The sequence below is a fragment of the Pseudopodoces humilis genome, chromosome 25, assembly GCF_049639895.1.
Source record: "Pseudopodoces humilis isolate 2021_Gansu_Grassland_sample_001 chromosome 25, ASM4963989v1, whole genome shotgun sequence".
Lineage (NCBI taxonomy): Eukaryota > Metazoa > Chordata > Aves > Passeriformes > Paridae > Pseudopodoces > Pseudopodoces humilis.
In genome coordinates, this window is record NC_142224.1 from 6,509,165 (window position 1) to 6,529,442 (window position 20,278).

Below are 20,278 nucleotides of genomic sequence, written 5' to 3' on the forward strand. Positions count from 1 at the left end.
CGCATTAAGGCAATAAATGGCTTGGAATAGTTTTCTGTCAAATTTCCTAACCATTGTATTCACTCTGTTTGAGGGGAAAAATACACACTTAAAAGTAATCAAACGGCCAAGAGCCATGTGTCTTGCTCAGCGTGGAGGGAGGGGAGGGGGTCTCCTCCTGCTTCCCAAAAGGGGTGGCAGGGAGGGGCTGGGATACAAGAGTTCCTCGAGTACAGACAGTGAAAGGCTGTTTTAGGCAGGGTTTTAAGCATGCAGAGCAGAGATTTGCTTGTGGTGGCAGTGGGACACTTGCAGTGGTCTTTAGGTAGCAGGGCTGCAGCCGTACCCACACCCCAGTGTGCTCCACCAAACTCCTGCACCCTGAGATGCTCTGCCGAGCCCCTGCATCCCCGAGCAGTGGTCACCGGCGTTTGCCACCGAGCCCGGCCCTTTCACACAAAGCACCCTGTGGGGAAAACTCATAATTTTTACACCACGCAGTCTCGCTGGAGTCGCCGTCCCTTTGAAGTGCTTTTTGTGGGGCATTTACAGGCCTTTTTAATTACCGGCAGCTTGCGAGGGGCCAGCCTCTCGCCCGGCTTTTGTTTGCCGGTGCTGGGCGGGGAGGGGTAATGCTCGCTTTGCATTCCACCTGGAGAGCCCCTTGCCAAAGCCCCGTGCTGAGGCTCACTTGGGAAGGTTGGATCTGGGCCGGGGACTCTGTGCCATGGGCATCCTTGTTGCTCTGGGCATCCTCATTGCCCTGGGCCATCCTCTGTGCAGGAGCATCCTCGAGTGATGTCTCGTGACCGGGAGGCTTTGGCTGACTTTGTTTCCATGCTCTTTAAGTGGGACATTGAGTGGGAATTAGAGGAAAACCTTCTTTTTACAAAAAAGGCACTTTTCCACTTTGCCTCTGCTCCCAGTCCCACGGGCGCCTTCTTGGCTGTGCTTGTAGGGATTTTGCAGGAGAAAGGAGCACAGTTTCAGCCTCATACCAGAATAATAAAGCATGGTTTATCTTTTGGCAGAGTTTGGGCAGTGCTGGGATGTATTTTAACGCCCTTCACTCCCCCGCCCCCTCTTTCTGGAGGCACAACTTCAGAAGCACATATTGATCTTTCCCCTCAGATCTTAACAGCCCAAGCAGCCGTAATACCTTGCTTACATCTGCCAGGTTTTTGTGCAGTTTTGCAACATCTCCTTAATCCGGCGAGCAGAAATAGAACGCTTCAATCATATTTCGCTACCGGGAAATGGAGCAGATAAAGCGCTTTAAGACCTTGTTGAAAGGGACCGTGCAAGATGGCGAGTGATAAGAACGTCCTAGAAGCAGGCGCTGAGCGGAAAACTTTTGTTGCTGCTGAAATTTGTTGATAGAGATATTGCAACTAAATTACTCTTTGAGCGCCCCTGTGCCCCCTTGAAACAATGCAGAAAGGATGTGACTTGGGGACATCGTAGTGCCCTGGGCAGTGGCTGGTGGATTTCCAGGGCACCGTGACACCAGTGCGGTTGGGGTCTCCTCATTTCCTTGTTTCACCACTCTGTGCTGGGGAGATGGGAGAAGAGGTTGTGCTAGCCAAAGGTTTGGGAGATTTAGGGGTAGGAAACTTGTCCTTCTGTTTCTGTTTATTGAGAATCGCTTAAAAAAGCCCCAAACCTCCATGTTTTACTTGAACTAATTAACCAGTTAGACTGTGATTCGGGGAAAAGGCATTCTGGCCTCAGAAGGGACAGTACGGACCCAGAGCATGACATGGGTCTTCCTAACAAAGTGGTTTTAACTCGGTGTTAAGTGCAGGAGTGAGCACAGCCCGAGCCAGGGAGTGTGACAGGCATGTCCCAAATTAAAAATGCAAAATGAGAAGGTTGTCACTTATTGAGCTGCTCACTGGCAGCAGAGCCCTGTCAGGAGGCTGGTGTTTTATTTATTTTTGCAAGGCAGATAAATCCTTTGGATTGTAAACCTTCTTGGCCTGAATTCGTGCATGACTCCTAATCCTCTGCTATGACACAGTGAATTCAGGACAAGCCTGATTAATAATTACATTATACAGCAAAGTTGAGAGTTGAAACCAACTCCTGCTCCTTCCTTCTCCCTTCTGCTCTGCAGCATTCACTCACTGCTGAACATCAGGGGGTCTTCTGCTCCAACTTTTCCCGTGCTGCTATTCAGTATCCTGCAAGGTGGGATGCAGGGCTGGCAGCCAGGGAACAAGCCCCTGAGCCCCGTGGGGCAGGGGTGGTTTGGGGCTCTGGGCTCTCTGCAGCAGCGAGGGGCGATCCTGCTTGGAGTCAGAGCAGCAGCTGCTTTGCACCAGTAGAACTTACACCTCAGGGGAAGTACAGCAGGAGCTCACAGGCACATGGTCCTCGCAAGCCTGCACAGCTGGGGCTGAGCCCTCCCACGAGAGGGTCCACATCCAGCCCTGGACAGGACCATTCCTGTTTTGTCTATGGCCACAAGGCAATAGAAATACTCTCGTCCTGCTGCGGCACGATGATAAATGGTGGCTGTGATCAGAGGTCAGCACACAGCTCTGGGCTGTGTTACTCCTCAACACACACAAATACTTCTCTGTTTACAGCATCCGATGTTGAAACTTTGCACATGCTGCTGTCCCGAGTCCTCCCAGCATAGGTCTGAGTAGCTCGTGGTGAGCGAGGGCTGCTGGGGCAGCAGCCCATGCATTTGGGGGTCAGGGGCATTGATCAGCGTGGCTGTCCAGCACAGAGCCAGGTGGCTTTGCAAAGAGTCTGTCACCGTGGAGGTGGTGAAATAAAGCACCAAGTTCCCATTCCACATGTTCCTGGCACCGTGTCCCTCCACATCCCTCAGCAGCAGAGGCTGTTGTGGGGACCGAGTGCTCCCCTGTGGGGTGGTGGGGGCTGAGCAGTGGCTGGTCCCAAAGGGGAGGGGAAATGGGTCTGGAGGGCTGCCAGGGGCAACAGCGATGTCTTGGGAAGGAGATGGAATTGGGTTGGGTTCATTGAGAGTTTTGGACTTGGACAGTGCTCCTTTAACGCTGCCCGTTAAAGGTCATCCCACTTAGTCCAGAGCTCGGTTACCCAAAGATGGAGCATCAATGTCTTCACACCACAGAATGGGCAATAATGCAGAGTCTGGCCACTGTGGCTGAGCCTGACACCCCTTGGGGTGATCAGTGCCTGTGGGCAATGCCCTGGGCAGAAAGGCCCCTCCTGGTGAGCAGGATGTGGGGGATGCTCAGCACTGTGGGGTGGGAGGTGCAGTTGGAGGTTGTGCAATGCTGCCTGGGTGTAGCTCAGTGTGTACCTGCCAGGAAACGGTGAGTGGCATGTTTCCTGTTTGCGAGCTGCTGGTTGTGTTTGTTGCTTGTGATTTGTGTCATGCTGAATTTGGATGGAAATTGGGATTTGGTTAGAAATGCACACAAACAACCTCTTAAAGTGGTCAGGGTTTTTTTTGGATTACAGTTCCTTTTTCAAAAACACTCAGAACATGGGGAAGGAGTTTGCCAGCATAGATTTTGCCTTAACTCCAGACTGCAGATTTATCAGGTTTATTGAAAGACTCCAACAATAGCAACAATGACAAACACTGACAGGGAGAGGGTTGTCTCCTCAGTCCTGGGGAGTCACATGGGACCCCCTATCCATGCCCTCCCTGCAGTGCTTCTCAAGCCAGCAGTGTCTTTAGGCAAAGTGTGGGTTGCAGGAAGCACCAGGCAGTTTCTCAATGTTGTTTTGGGTCACTTCCCCCCATCTCAGGACTCACCCTTCTTTGTTCTCCCCTAGGAAGCTGCACAGTGGGATGAAGACATACGGATGCGAGCTGTGCGGGAAGCGGTTCCTGGACAGCTTGCGGCTGCGAATGCACTTACTGGCTCACTCAGGTGCGTTGGGAGGGGGGCTGGGCTGGGGATAGGGGGTTGCTCTGTCTGTCCATCCAGGGACGCTGTGGCTGCCCAGCTCACACGTCTCCCCTGCAGCAGACACGTGCAGAGCCGGCTGCACCCTTCCCCGGGCAGCACGTTGCAAACTTGTTCTCCGGTGCCCAGTAATTTGATTTATTTAAATTTTCTTTTTTGGAGTTTGTTTTCAGTTCTTTAATTGTGGAAATATTTTCCAGACCAAGCAGCTCAGAATAACAAACTCTACATGCCACGCAGCTGCTCATGGTCAGCCCTGCTTGTAGCGTGAGCATTGTTCCCACCTCGGGCCCCAGCCTCAGGTTCGTTAGCAAAACTGCAGAATTAGGCGTTCTCTGACTAATGAATCCAAGTAGCAGGTTCACAGGCTGCAGGGCCTTTAATTAAATAGATAGGGGAGGGCTAGAGCGCTGCATTGGAGGGAAGACTTGTGCTCTGCAAGTCCATGTCAGCTGATGTTCCCCTTGGGGGTACAGTCCTGGCACAGCTGGGAGTCTGATGTGGGGAGCTGGAGACAGCCACAGGACCCCTGGACCTCGACACCACCAGGAGTCCTTGTCCTCCTGCTCTGAGGACAGATCTCTGGGGGGTGGCAGGTACAGTAGCCACAGATCTCCCTGCACGTAGCTTGGCAGGGAAGCTGTATTGTATTTTAAATGGATTTATACACTTTTATCTATTTTTTTGTCTGTTTTCATTTTGTTTTCCCCACTGTCTTCTTGTCCTGGGGTAGTGGGGAACTTCATCTGGCCACTTGCTGCTTTCTGATGTTTAGGTCAATAGACCCAGCCCTGACCCCATCTCCATTCCACCGGTTTTTGGGCCAGGCACCAGCTCCTCGGGGTGCCTGCAGCAGCAGGTTGCTGGGGGAGGTCCTGGGGATGCTGGTCCCCCTGAGTGGGGATTCTGGTCCCCCCCAGGACTGGGGTTAAGGATGCTGTTCCCCTCAGCACTGGCACGCACGGCTTGTGTTTGTTATGGTCGCGCTGGCTCACAGCCTGTCCCTGGCAGGCAGCCAGCTTTGTGGGTACAGTATGTACAGTGAACACTGAGCCAAGCTTGTCATCACACAGGATTAATTATTATTTTTTTTTTTTTTTTGTAAATCCGGCGAGGACGGGGGGGGGCGGGGAGAGCTCTGCCTCGAGCTCGCAAACAGCCGCTGTGAATTCCAGTGCTGTTATTTATTAAAGCAGGAGACCTTTGCACCCCTTCCCTCGCCTCCCCCCTGCCACCAGTCCCGGACACAGTGAGGTTGTGCTGGAGCACTGGTGCAGGGCTTGTTTTCAGCTCTGAAGGCGGCTTTGCCTCCACACCAATGGACCGTGTGTTTAATGAGGAGTTTGCAGTGGGATGGATCATGCCCCCGGCACCCTTCTCCTGCCCCAGTGCCAAAGGGTTTAAGGGGATTGACATCTGCAGCTTCCCCACCCAAGTGTTGATGGGTTATGGTGAAGGTTCCTATGGAGGCCCTGGCTGGGGAGCAGCCCTGGGGGGCTGTGGTGCTCTGTGGCAGGATGGGCTGGGCACAGCATTGGTGTGCCACAGCCATGCAGGTGAAGGGTAGATACTCAGCCCCATGTTGACTCTCAGTATAAAGTGTAAATGTTAAGCCTTTTATACCCTGCAAAATCTTTCCCTACCTGTTGCCCATGCTGCTGGCAGAGAAACTCAGAGACCTCTAATGCTGACATTGAGAGTTGCCCTTCTCCCGGAAAAGCAAATTGTCAGGGAAGGCAAGGTGGGAGACCCAGCTTGTTGGCTCTGTGGTTCCGAGCACCATTGGTTTGACCAGAGAGGCTGATCCCAGCACTGCTGCTCCCTCAGTTGCATCCTCACCAGAACTGATGCAGTGGGTGCTCATCCTCAGCCTGGGATGCTGGTTACTCAGCCCCTGCTGTGATCTGGATTTGTTCCCCAGGACAGGGAGGAAAGGGGGTTTCTGCCTGTCCCAGCTTGCTTTGCCTCTCCATCCAGCAGAAACGGCTGCTGTGGAGATGGCTGTGCTGCCCTTCTCCACTCTGGGCTGGGAACGGTGGGAATAGCCAGTAGCATGCAGGGGTGCTCATGGGCAGCATGGGCAACATACAGGCAGCAGACCCCTGCCGTGTTGCTTCACACCCTCCCTCCCTACCCAAATATGCTCCTTCATCATCAGGAGAGGCAGAAGAAAGCCGCAGGGTCCCGCTGGGTGATGGCCGAGCTGCCCAAGGAGCAGGGACCAGCGTGCTGCTAGGGATGGCACCTCAGACAGAAAGGGACGGCGCATCCCACCCTCGCCTCCCTCTGCCCAGTGGAAGAAGAGGGGGCTGATCGCGGGCCGTCCACCCCCGCCGAGCGTTGCCCGCTGTCCCCGGCGGTGGGATGTGCGGGGCGGAGCCGGGCTGAGCCCGGCCGGTACCGCCGCGGCTCCCGGGGCCGCCGCCCCCCCGCCCCGCCTGGCCGGCGTCCCGCGCTCGGTCCCGGGTGATGTCAGCGGCCTGCCGGCAGGTCTGGATGTTCTGCCAGCGTTCCCGCGTTTATGATCATCCGCAGATGTGCATCCAAGAACACACTGTACCCACAGCAGAAATTAATGCAGGCTTGACTGCCGGCCAAGCCGCGCTCACGGGGGAGAGGAAGAAAGAAAACAAAAACTGTTTAATGCTGTTTATAAATTATACACTGGCTGATGAAAAATACATTTCTCTTAGCCCCCACCCCTCCCCTCCCCATCCTCTCTGCCTCAAGAGCCTGAACTGAGACCAGAAAATTATGGTTTGCTTTTTAGCTCCTGTTTTGGCCGGGTTCCTGGACCTGGCCGCTGGGCTGAAGCCAGATTCTTGCTTCTCCCCACCCTCACCTGATGAAACGCGTTTATTTTTCACCCACCGTCTCTCACCTCTCCCTTGGTTTGGCCACCCCTTGTTATTGACGTTATTGACATTACTGATGCTATTGATGCTGTTGAAGGTGGGTGCAGAGCGGGGTACCGGGACCCCTCACATGTGCCCAACGCGTCCGATGTCCATCCGTCCGTCTTGTTCCCTCACAATGTCCGTGGCCATCACTGCCCACCCGCTTTCTGCTGGAGGGGGGAAGCTTCCCAAACTTCCCCCAAGGCTGTGGTGCTGGAGACTCCCCTCACTTGGGCTGGGGGGCAAGTGGGGCAGGAGCCCCCTCATTCCTGCCCACCCCTCCCCACACGCTCGCCAGCCATTTACGCCGCTTTTGTGTTGTTTTTAATACCGCTAATGTTTATCATTTGCCCAACAGGCTTGACAGATTTTGTTTCCTGTCGAGCGGCGGCGGTGGCGAAGCCCCCCCGGTTGCCAAGGAGCCGCCTCCCCGCACCGTCACGGGCTGATTTGGTATTCCGCGCGGCGCCCCGCCGCATTTCTGTATGCAAGACAAAGTGTTTTGATGGAGGACGATTGCAGGAGTGTCTGGAGGCTGTTTGGAGTTTTATGGGCTGTGCAGTACGCGCCGTGCTCGCTCGCCGTGCGGGGCTGCCAGGGATGGGGTCTGTCATTTTTTCCCTGTGGAGAGGATGCTGCTGGAAAGAGTGGCACTGGCAGGGGCAGGAGGAAGGGGGCTTGTGTAAAAACCTGCCACTTTGGGATCCCAAGTTAATTATTATAATTACCAATTTTAATTATTATTTTTTAAATGAAAATACTCCCTGCTCCAGTGGTCCCTGTGTCGTGCAGGAGTTGGTGGCACTGCCTGGCCAAGGTTGGCTGATGGTGTTGCCGCTGACCACCACCTCACCCAGCCCCAAGCCCCTGCTCCATCACTCCAGGTGCTTTCCCGAGGCTCTCCAGGGAGCCCGTGAGATGCTGCCACAGCATCCTTCTCACACGAGTTTGCAGCACCCCAACTCAAGGTTCCTCCTCGCTCTGTAATGCCCACACCTCACTTTTTCTGATATTAATTATTACCTTTCCTTGGCACTTTGGGAAGCAGGAGCTGAAGCTGACTCTCCAGGCCTGCTCTGCAGCTCTGTCTTTTCTGTCTTTTTTCAGCCTTTCTTGGGTTTCTCCACTGTATTTTTTTAGCACAGAGATTTTCATGACTTGTCTCTTCCACTTGGGTGAAACAGGGGAGAAGGGAAATAATAGTAATAGTAATAATAATAATAATAATAATAATAATAATAATAATAATGGCAATAATAAAAATCCAAAAGCGGCTTGATGTGGGCAAAAGAAGAAAACAAGAGAATGGGATAGAGAACAGGCTAAATTTAAAATTGTAATTGGCTGACTTCCACAGGCTTGCGGGTGTTTTAATGACTCATAATAACTTCATTTAAAACCAGCTGAGCAGAAAATAGATTGGAGAGGAGCCTCAGGCCATTATGGATTTGTTTTTTTTTTTGACAAGCTCTGTTTTCGGCAGCCAGGAAGGCACTCGCAGAGGGCTCGGCTGCTGCGCTCCCCGAGTTGGTGGTCTGCCCGGCAGAGATTGTATAGAAGCCGGGCTGGCTCTTCTCTTTTTTTCCCCATTTTTTTTTTTCACTGATTAAAAATAGATGCCTTGAGGTATTATTTTAGCATCACTGTGGTTTGGTGCTTTTTTCTTTGCACTTCTGATGTGGTAAACGGAACATAAATAAAATTGGTTTTGAAATTACTGAATTAATTAGGTAGTAAAGCAACGGCAGTGCATAAATTTTCTTGCCAATTTTTTTTTTAATCCATATTTCCCCCCCCACATCTCCATCTTCTCACCAATTACAGTCTGTTAATAATATATAATCCCAAATTTTTATTAATCCCTTCTGATGAGGGAGGGGATGTCACATTCTACTGACGGGGCCATTGTGCCGAAACAGCAGCAGGGAAGGCTGGATCCTCCCCCACCACTCTCCTCACCAATTTCCCATCTTCCTCCTCCCATAGCCATCTTCCTCCTCCTCCAGAGTGTGCTGGCAGTCCCTCTTTTTCCTTTATTCCTTCTCTTTTCCTGAGCTAGAGTTCACAGTGCCACTTCCATAGCCCCACAGAAGTTTCTCCTCCCCAATAAAGTAATTAAATGATGGGCATTGGGAGGGACTGTTGGGATGATGGTGGCTGAAACAAGATGAGCTCTGTCATCCAGCCCGCCGAGCTGAGCCTGGCTGGTTGTGGGGGAGCTGCAGCCCCTGCCTGTGTCGTGATCCGTGGGGCATCCCGCTCCCCAGAGCTGCCGTACAGCCTGCTCCCTCACATTTCTTGGAGGGGAAATGAAATAATGGAATCATAGAACCATTAAGGTTCAAAAAGACCTCCAGGATCATGAAGTCCAGCCTGAGTTCTGCCCCTCTTTGTGGCTTTGCTGGGGGCACTGCAGACCTGGGCAGCTCCAGCCTTGCTTGGGGTGCACATGGGGCAGCACTGACTGCGCAGATCGCGCAGGATGGAGCAAGCAGCGGCTCCTCACCCGTTTGCACCGGGGAGCTTTATTAGGCAGGGGCTGTAAATTTGCTTGTGCGGATATAAATGTACGGCAGGGGGCTGGTGCCAGCAGCAAGGCTCGCGCCGAAACACGGCCGATACTTGGCAGCACGCAGAGTCCCGTCCCATGCCATCGATAAGATCTTCTGGAGATATCTTTATGTAGTAGGCGATACGAGGCGCTGGCTAAATATACCCTGCCCAAACCTGCGCGTGCGTTCAGAGAGGCTGATGGTTCCTGTTTAAAGCGGGGAGAAAGGCAAGGGGGGAGAAGAGAGCCCTGCCATGAGCTCCGCTTTCCAACGTGTCCTGCTCCCTTTCATAACAAACAGCAAGCCGTGGTGGTTTTTTTTCTGAGCCCTGTTATAATAAGCTCAGATGTTGGATGACATTTTCCCGGTGACTCACATAGTAAAATTAACCTTGAACTATTTACATATTCAATCGCCGCCCTCCTCCTCCTCCTCCCCCTCCCCGCCGGCGTGTGTACATTACAGGAATTCTGGCTCCGTATCAGTTTTTGTTTTGCTGATGAGAAAAGAAAAAAAAAAAAAAAAAAAGAAAAAAGAAAAAAAAAAAAGAAAAACCTCCCCCCGCCTGGAGTACACATCTACTTGAGGGAAAGAACACGCAGTCCTGGCCTTTGGAAATTGGCAGGCGGCGTGCTGTTCCCGCGCTGATAAGAGGTACTGTAAATAAAACTGTACGGCAGCGCCTGCTGTAAATGCCCCGCGTCTGTACTCATTGTTCTGACAGCTCCGGCTTTTTTTGGGTCCGCTGTTTTGGTACACACTGTGCTTCCTTATGTAAGCCAGTGCGCCCGGCTCCTCCCTGCGTTCGCCCTGTTTATTTTCGCCTCGCCAGGAATTTTTCCTCCCCCCCCTCCGCCCGCCCCCCAGCCAGATGCTGGCTGCCTTTGCCTCGCCTGGCTGTGCCTCCCTCCGGCCACAGCTTGCGGAGGGCACCGGCACGTCTCTGCTCTCCGCTAGTCTCACTGGAAATGGGGGAGGTAAAAGCAAACCCGGTGTTTAGCTGGCCCGCGGGTGCAGCCCCTCCAAGCGCAGAATGGCCAGCGGTGCGCAGGGAGCGGGCACGCTCCGGCAGCCGCCCTGCCCGGCCACAACCTGTTGCTGCCACAGTTGTTGCATCCTCAGGGATACGGGTTGCCACGTCCCCGTGGATCACGCCTTGCTGCGGTGGGGCCGGCGGAGCTTTGAGTGGCGATGGAGAGCCATTGCCTTGGCAACTGCGGGCTGCGCATTGCCCGCCCCGTGTGCGGGGCTGAGGGCAGCCCGAGCTGCTGCCCTATCGATCCGGCGGCTTCTCCCCATCCCGGCACCTGCACGGACACACTCTGCCTCCTCCTGCTGTGCCTGGAGAGGAGACCTCCGGCAGTACCCGCATCCCGCTGCCCCACATCCCTGCTGCTGTGCCGGGCCCGTGCTCCCCTGGCCGGTGGCAGCTGTGAGGGAGCCACCCTGGAGCACCCCAAAGTTTGGGTGTGTTTGCCCCTCTGGAGCAGCCGAGGTGCCCAGGTGCACTCAGGTTGTTTTGAATGCAAACTTGACATCGCAGCGAGGGCGGCGGGGAACAACATATGCACAGTAAACAGGCAGACTGTCATATTGATTAACAGATGAGACCTCTATTATCGATCAGCTCTTGGCGAGAAAATTTATCACTTTTAATTTCACTGCTGCCAAATATTTCTGCCTGCGAGCCAGCCGTTACCGAGACAATTTAAAGGCAAAGGAATTCTCTTTTCAATGCGTCTTGTGATACCTCTCTCCCTGTTGCCTTCTCCACCCACCTTTCCCCAGATCCCACCCTAACTGTGGGACAGAGGGCTTGGTGGGGTGGGAAGGAGAGGAGAGAGGCGGTGTGGACCCCTGGAAATGGGCAGCAGAGCATTCTGCGTGGCAGTGCCCCCACCTTGAATGCTGCTCTGTAACATTCAGCTCCTCACAACATACAAATCAAATCTCGAAATGGGGCTGTGGCTATGTCCCTCAATGCTGTTGGATATGGTGCACCATTAATCTGGTTTCATCTGGAAGTTACTTACCTGCTCCTGGGTATCCTGGGTTTTTCCTCACCCAAACCAGAAGCACATGTTGCTAGTAATTTTCTAAGAATTGCCCCCAATCCCACATCTCTTTCCAATAGTCAGAGATGCCTCTGAGCTTCTTGCTCAATTGTCCCATTCCAGTCACATCCCTGATCAGGTGCATCTTTGGGTACCAGCAGCACCAGCCACGATGGGAAGGGACAGAAAGCAAATTGCAATTGGATAAATTGCAGTGCTAATGAAATGCATTGAAATTTAATGATTTTTAAAAATAATAATAATCCTTTCCTGGCAAGCAGCTCTGTATTTTGCTGTAATGTGCAAGGGACAGGAACACAGGGCTGAACAAGGCACTGCTTTTTCTGGCTGCACAGGGGACATTAAACGTGAAACCCCTGCATGGCTCTGGTCCTGGAGTGTTAATGGCAGCAGCAGTGTCCATGTGCACGTTCAGGTGTGTGTCTCTGTGTCCCTCGAATAATCCTCCTCTCCCTTTTCTCTTCCCAGCGGGTGCCAAAGCCCTGGTCTGCGATCAGTGCGGTGCCCAGTTCTCGAAGGAAGATGCCCTGGAGACGCACCGGCAGACACACACCGGTACGTGGCCCTCCCCTTCCACCCTTCATTTCGGCACAGGTTTCAACATTTGGGCTGCCTTTGTCACCCTTTGCCCAACAGAGAGCTGGACCCTCTGCAGTTCCTGCCTCTGTGCTGCCAGGCAGCCCCAGTTCCTCTTACACTAAAGCACAGATTTAGGCACCAGCTGGTGCAGTGCTATTACACCACTGCTCAGCATTAACATGGGAAACAATGGCACAGCAAACGTGAGGTCATTTGTCCCCTTTGCACGCAAAACTTGTCCCTGTCCAAACACCTCCCAAAAGTTGGTTTCTGCCTTGTTTCTGCTCTGGCACTTCCCAGATGCCACCATCAGGAGCACAAGGATCTCTTTAAGCCTTTAAGCCTCTTGCAAAAGCTGCCGTGGCTGGGAAAGGTTTGCTTGGGGGAATTCACAACTGGGTAGTCCCAGGTAGAGCCCTTCACCCTCCGAATCTAGACTGGAACAGGACAGAGCGCCTGCTCTTCCTGTGCTATATCGGGAGCAGTTTAACTGAGCACAGGTTCGTCTTTCAGTGCTGAAAGACCTGATAAATGCCACTGGCAGTGAGTTTGTGCTTGGTGCTGGCACAGAGAGCCCAGCTGACTTCACTCTGGGGGTGCGAGGATCGATGCAAAGTGCTGTGTCACCAGGCAGGAATGGCTCCAGCCACCACCCCGTCGCGGAGCTGTGCTGGCCAAGCACCAGTCCATAAATTCTGAAGTACTTGCCCTCCCTGTCCATACCCATACAGCTGGGATTTGCCATGCCAGGTCTGTTTGGAAGCCCTGTATGCTGTAGGCTGAGGAGAAGGGCTGTGAAGGGGCAGCCTGCACGGTGAGGGATTGGCTGCACAGGGCTGAACAACCCAAGCCCAGGCAGGGGGTTGAAAGTGGACAAGCAAATTGCAGCTGGTTCCCCTTTTCCTTCTATTTCCCAGACCTGTTGTGCATCCTGGGATGACAAGTGGGAGCCCAGCCTTGGAGCTCAATGATGCCTGCACCCAAAACCATCCTGCAGATGTAGAGCAGTGTGGCTAACAACGCTGACACTCCTGTAGGGATTAAACCCCCTTTGGCTGGTGAATCCTTGGGGCTGGACTGTGCCAAAACTCAAAGGGCAACGGGCAAGCAGAGCAGGGGGACACAGACCCAAGGGCAGCTTGTCATTACTGCCTCCAGCTGTAAACATGGCAGAGAGGGCCTGAGTGGCCAGGGCAGCCAAAATGAATCATTTCCTCTCCTCTGCTGGCATGGAAAGCATCCCTCCCCTGCCTTGCTATAATTAACCCCCTTCTCAAATAATAGCACCTTCCAGAACAGATTTGTTTTGGGTGTCCTCCCTTTGCCCTTAGCTTCAGTTTGGCTGGCAAAAGACCTTCCAAATTTCCAGGTAAAAGAAATGCATAACCCTTTTAGGTAGAGGGGCAGGTAGAGGCCTTCAGGGATGGCGTCAAAAGCCGGGCAGCGTGTCTGGTACAGGCTGACCAAATCTACCCACATTACTCAAAAACAGCGTTCAGGGGAGATGTGGGACCTCTTCACAAAAGTCACTGCTTCCCCACATGACCTACAGCTTTGTGCAAGAGATTAAGGGTTCTGGGATTTTCTTTCAGCATATGGGGCTATTTCTCAGGTGGACTCTCAGCACCCAGAGCCCCCTTTATGTTATTTGTTTTCCGCACTGCCCTCCCTGCTGCTTTGAATGACGGTAACACAGAGCTGGGCTGTTGTACATGTGCTGCACCAAGCACTGCTCATCTCTACAGCAAAAAACTAACACCCCGCTTCCTGAGGCAAGGCAAAAAACAAGAATAAATACAAAAAAGTACTTCTTGCTTGTAAGCAGGGTGCTGGCAGAGCTGTGTGCAGCCCCATTGACACGGGGCCGAGACGCCCTCTCCGGGTGTGTACTGTCCTTGGCCCCCGTCCCGCTGCAATAGGAAAAGCAGCAACTGTTTTGGCTCATCTTCCAGCAGCACAAGCTTGGTGCTGGGGAGGAGAGCATGGAAAATTCCTTACCCATCTCCTCAAATGTAGAGGAAAAACCAGAATGCATTGAGATGACAGCCTGAATACCCCCAGGCAGCACCGCTGGGAGTCGGGATGTGCACACGAGCGGTGTTCGTGCTAACGGGTTTTGGGCTCGTGCTGACGTTTATAAATATCAGAGGTGACTCGTCTCGAGTTTCCTCCCGTGTGCCAAGGCAGTTAGCACACGGCAGCCGGTGTCAGTCAGCGGGACAGCACAGATTTACTCCTGACCCAATTTCACGTGGGCATGAGCGACACCTACTATAGAGCATGTTTGCTTCTGGCAAGTAGTTGGCTTTTTGATTTGTGGGGTTGGCGTGCCCCCAGCCGCGCCACCAAGGATGGCACAGGACCCTTCACTCCCCCTTGCCCACATCCCCTGCGAGCATTCCCTTCCTACATCCCATACTCGCATCCCTCGTATCCCTCGTATCCTCTGCCCTGAGACACCAGCAGCAGAAAAGAATTAATAAAATCAACATGTAACTGAAAATTGAAAAGCTCTATATCTTCCCCCCCTTTTCTTCCCCCCCGTTTCTTTCTTTTGCTGGGATGTTGGTAGCATTTTGATTTAATAGTTGGCCAAACACAAGGGTCTATTTTATTCAGAGTTTACAGGCCTCAGGGCTGTTATTCCTCCAAATTTAATAGCATTGAAATTGCAGGGTTGGCGATAATTTGCCTATCACTTTCTGCTCTCCCATTGATGTTTATTGTCAGCGGGATGGAATCTCAATCCGATTCACTTAGATAACATGTCTGTTAAACATTTAGATAATTGTGCCATCATTAACTTGTCACATTATTTTAGAGATTCAAAACAGTCGTGCAGTATAAGTGGAGGTACAAAGGGAGAAAGGTCTGGCGTGTGAGAGCAGGAACCTGGGAGCAGAGGTGGCAGGATGCCCCCGCGCTGGGTCCCGTGGCAAGTGTTGCTCAACGACTGCACGGGGATTTTTAAAAAAAAAATAAATTATTTTTGTGTTATATGCCAGAGCTCTCGGTGTTTTTCCATAGAAGAGCATCCCAGCAAACCCATTACTGGCTTGGGTTTGCCAAGGAGTGTGTGGGAGCCTGGAGGAGGTGGAGGGGGCATTGCACCGGAGCTGCACTGTCACACGAGCACACACCGCCCCTGTTCTTGGCAAACGTACATTGAGTTCAATTTATTACATATTTGTCTTATCTCCTCGCATTGGCTTTGCTCTCTCTGCCTCAAAATGGTTCCAGCCCAAAACCTTGCGGTGGTGCTGCAGATGTACGGCACACTGCTTCTTCCAGTGTGGAAATGACAGATTTTGAGCAAGTGGAACATAACACGTGAGTTTGGTGATGTGAGCTATAAATCACACTGAAATACAAATTCTGCTTGCCTCACACTCAGTGTGGCACCATAATTAATGGTCAGGCCAGCTCCACTAGGAAGCTGGCATGACTCTGCCGGTGGCTGGGGCTTGTCTCAGCGGTGCCACTGGCCACCAACTGCCATCTGCAATGTATCTGCTCCAGCAGCAGATTTGGGAGATGCTGTTTGTGGCTTATGCTGTTTGTGGCTTGTCCTGCTGCATCCTCTTCTGCAGTTTGATCAGAGCAATGCCTGGGACAAGCAGCCAGCAAGAGCAGCTGGCACACTTCCTTACCAAAACCAAGCTGACGTCTTGCTGGGCTGCCTGTGACTTTCTGTTACCATTTCCCAGGACTCAGGAGGGTTTTCCGAGAGCAGCCCGATGAGGCTTCAGGGGGAAATACCTCTGGATCATGCTTTTCTCCATAGCTGGAGATAATGCAGTGTAGTATTAAGTATGCTTAGAGGTAATTATCCCTCCCGTGCTCGCCTGGGCTCCGCAGTCCCGGTGGGGGGAGGCAGCGCTGGCACTGCTGGGCTGTGCTGGACAGTCGATGCTTCACAGATTTTCTGTTGGGTGCAAGAGTGGATTCTGGATGCTCAGGTGCTGGCCCCAGCTCACAGAGGGTCTGGGGGCAGTGGGTCCTAGGGGCACAGCACAGAGCCCCTTTGTCTGACAGTAATGTCCTGTGACAGCACTTGAAATCTGAGTCCTGGCGCGCATTCCTGCAGCCGGGAATCTCCCTGCCTCCCAAACCACGGCTGCTTCTGCCACCTTGACAGCAAATGGCAGCAAGAATTCCCTGTGCTCCTTGCTGCACACAGGGGGAAATGTGACGAGGCCAGGCATCATGCAAGCTGGTGGATTCACCAAAACAAGCGAGGAGATGGGAGCGTGGCAGAGCTGTACAGCCACGATGGCACTGGGGCCAATGGTCCACCTTTAATTTTCCTGTGCAAATACTGCTTAAAGCGCGATGGGAAAAGCCCTCTTGCTAAGCTACGGAGAAAACTTTCTTGTCCTTTAATTCTAGATGAAGGGGATTAGTGTGAACATATTTAACCTCTGACCCGTGGACAAAAGCATTATCAAATTTAGTTGCCAAGTGGCTCCCCATTTAACCAAACCAGTGCAGTATCACTGCAAGTTTTTTCCCTTCCCTCCCTTGAAAGCTTTAACATCTGTTGTTGCCCTGGAGCACAGGAAGGACTCAGTAGTCTTCCTCTGCTGGCATCCAGGGTGCTGGTCAGAGCACCATAAGGGAACACAGCATGACATGGTAGTCACTGCTAGAACCCACGAAGGCTTCACAAAGCCAGCCCCCCAAAAAGCAAAGCCTTTTGTAAATGGGGCCGATTTCTCCCTGGTTTCTGCATGCCCAGCTCAGCACTGGCCACACGCTGGCCTGTGGTGGCACGGAGGATGCTTGGCCATCTCTCCAGAGCACAGAGAGATGTCTCTGTCCCCCTTTGCTCTGGAGCACAAGAGATCAGCTATGGCAAGCTTGAGGATGCTCGGCATTTCCATGCTGGGCTTTATAAAAGAGGGATGAAACACGGTCTGAGAGGCGGCCGGGGTCTCCTGGTCCAGCAGAGGAATGCCGAGAGGGGCCTCCCGTCAGGAGCCGGTGTCCGTTTACAGTGCATCTCTCATAAACCCAGCGGCGGGGGCGAGGGCAGGGGGACCGGCCCTCCTGGTATGTGATTGATTATCTGGTATTTATGCCATTGAGGACTTTTCAGCGGCTCGGGGTCAGGGGGTCATCTCATGTGTCTTGCTGCAAATCCGCTTCCTTTTGTACAGTGCGGGCTGGGTGAGCAGACACACAAAAACAGCTTTTTCTTTTCCTTGGGAAAAAGGGGAGGGGGGCGGGCTGGTGTCAATGAATTTTTTTTTTCAGCCTTTCCTGAATAGTGTCCTTTTTAATTCCAAAGAACTTTTAATTAAAAGTAGCAGGAAAGTTCATCTCGACAAGGTTTAACTTACCTTAGCAGTTACTTTTGTCCCCCAGGATTCGCGTCTCCCCGCCGTACAAAAACCCCCAACAACTGGGGGCCAGGCTGCGCTCAGTGCCGCTCCACATCTCCCCGGCTTTGCCGAGGGGGCCTTTTCATCTTTTCTCTTTTTTTAATGATGGGGGTGCAGGAATAATAAGCAGATGCTGCGAGTCCCGGCTTTGTGCCTCACGGCAGCCGGTCGCTCCACTGGCCAGGCTCTGCCAGGCAGCCGCCTCAGTGCCACAAAGGTCATTTTGTTGGTTGGGGTGTGAAGCAGGGCTTCATGACAGCTCCATGGGACTGGAGGATGCCAGAATGGTGCCACCCCGAACAAGAGAGATGCATGAGAGGAATGGATTGGCAATGGGCAGGTGATGCTCTCTGCCAGCTGGGATGATGGCAAGTGATGATGGTGATAGTGGTCTCCCATGGCAAGACCCATCGGTCTCCTCACCAAAGTTCTTTTTTGGGAGATGGATCAGTTTCTAGCACATCAGTTGAACAACAGTTCAGAAGCAGTGGGGGAAATACTCTGGGTTTTCAGCAGAAAGTCACACTGTTTTTTCAGCTGATTTCAGTCTAAATTCCAACTGGGGAAGCTGGTGCAGTGATGACGAGTAAGTGTGACAGCTTCCCATCTGATGCAGTGGCCAAAAATGCCACCATGATTTGCCACTGGTTGCCCCAGAGAAACTGGTTTTCAGGAAGGGCGGAGGTGTCCCAATGCACAGCTTCCTTGGGAATGGCAGGGGTGAATCTGGCATCCTCCAGAATGGTCTGAGTTTAGAGGAAAGCAGCACAAAAGGGAGGTGTTGCACATAGATGTTCAGATACCAGATTGCTGTATTTTGGCCAGGTGATGTGTTTTGCCAGGAAGAGGGGCAGTTTTCCATCGGTACCTTTAGGGCTGAAACAGCTGAGTGATGGTTTTTGCCAAGGATGATCATGAGTGAGTCTGCCTGAATGGGTTTAATATGTGTTGATACATTTTGATAGATATTCCCTACAAAAAAAAGGCTTTGGGATAACCAATTTGCACGGAGGATGTGCCTCCAGCTTCAGGCTTTCGGGACTGCAAATGGCTTCAAACAAGGGTTTGGCCTGACAAAGTGGAAATTGTGCTGGAGAGCACAGCGCACCATAGGTGTGAAGTGTCCACAGTGCTATCCCAAGCTAGAAGCATTAAAAGCTCAAGAACCTCCCACCTCCCCCAGTCAGGAGGTGAAAATGCAATAAAAAGGATTGGCCCTTAAAAACTTCCTCTGCCAGGTTTGCATAGCACTCGGTTTCTTCAGGAAGAGGAAAGGCTGCTCAGGCTCTGTCAGTGTGGACTGGGGTGATGCTCAACACACCCCTTCCTTCCAAAGCCCGGGAACCACGTTCAGGGAGCAGAGGCAGCGCTTTCCAGTGCTGGAAGAAGGAGTTAGGCATGCAGCACTCCAGAGTGGCTTGTTCTGGGGACAGGGGTGTGTCTGGGCCAGTGCTGTCCCCCAAGGACATCCCTCACAGGCCCAGAACTGGCCCATATCCCTTGGATTGCACCTCCATGGTTTGCTCAGCATCCTGCCCTGGAGATGGGGTACACATTGCGGTCCCCAATGGCAGCTGATCCCACACCCTCCCAAAAACGCATTTCCTGTTGAGTGCCCCATTTGGGCCCACGGGCAGCCGCGGAGCTTCACCCAGCGCGGGTCCAGCTGCTGCCGTGATTGACGCAAAGCCAGTCTATAAATAAAGTCTTTCTCTCCTCTCATAAAGACTTTGCGGTTTAGTTTGCTTTCAAGGTCAAGATCAGACCTTTCTAAATAAACACATATCAAAGGATCATTAGCGGAGCAGCACTGTTAAATTGAGATATTAACTTCTGTCAGCCGCGCGTTTCCTTTTTGTTCTGTAACTCGCGACTGCAGCGGGTTTTTATTATTTTGGCCCTAGGCGGTAGCATCTGGCTTCTGTAGAGACTGTAAAAATTAAAAAGCAACACAAATCATTGCGAGAGAAAAGCAGTAAATTCAATGATAAGAATTTAAAATTAAAATGTTTCGGCGCTTTTATATTCTGCAAAACATGAAACGAATGAGTTGTGTGCCTGTTGCCATAAAGCCACCGCCGCTAATCGTCGCCTGGCTCCTTCCCTCCCCGCACGTGCCCTCGTAATCGCTTTGCCTGAGCAATCGCAGCAAACACGGTGAGGGAAGGTGATGGTGATGGTGACAGTGATGGAGATGGAGGGTGGTGGGGAAGGCACAAGGTGCCACCAACTGGGCACGGGGGAGCAACGAGCCGCCAAAAGGGAGGCAAGAAGGGGATGCTCTTGTCCCACCATACTTAAAGGAAGACAGAAAGATCAAGCTACGAGGGTGTGACTAATGAGCCAGTTCATGAGGATACGGGACCACTTTGTTCCCCAGGTCCAGATGGCCCTTGGAATAAATCACCCCCAGCAGGCATGAGCTGCCCATGCCAGAGCTGCAGCTCAGGGCCTGGCACCCATTGCCCAGGCTGCTGCGGGCACCAGCGTCCCATACATCCTCCATGTGCATCCTGCCCTGGGAAATGGGGAGAGCAGGAGCGTGGCTGGGTGGGAAGCAGCCCTGTGCATCACTGCAGGAGCAAAAAATGAGGCATTTATTTTGGGGGGTTTGTTAATCCCCTATGCTTGCAAGGTCAATGTTGTACAACTGCTCTGAAATGTCAGGGTTTTCCTTGGTGTGTGTAAAAGGGTGAGCTGGCATGGAGGCAGCAGGTAGTGCCAGAAGCTTGCCCTGCCCTCCTGTTGCAGCCGGAGTGTCTGCATCCAGCCCAGGAGGAAAACCAGCAGGGGCAGGAGAGCAGGCAGCATTGGCTGCTTTTTAAGAATTAATTTTCCATAGTCAGTTAAAGTTGGGAAGAAAGCTGTGCTATCTCTAAGTAAATAATAAGAATCAAA

General features: G+C 52.5%; 1 protein-coding gene across 2 annotated transcripts in view; it reads left to right on the forward strand.

The window, feature by feature from the left end:
* Positions 1 to 20,278, forward strand: part of ZBTB16 (zinc finger and BTB domain containing 16) — a 54,735-nt gene that overhangs the window by 23,445 nt on the left and 11,012 nt on the right. The window contains exons 2-3 of one of the 2 annotated variants that reach the window (XM_014259821.2): positions 3,760 to 3,857; positions 7,149 to 11,288. In XM_014259821.2, coding sequence (XP_014115296.2) covers positions 3,760 to 3,857; positions 7,149 to 7,777 — 727 coding nt within the window. In that variant the 3' untranslated portion in view covers positions 7,778 to 11,288. Of the gene's footprint in view, positions 1 to 3,759; positions 3,858 to 7,148; positions 11,289 to 11,885; positions 11,973 to 20,278 lie in introns of those variants that run through there. The other variant, XM_005531089.3, reaches the window with a different exon arrangement.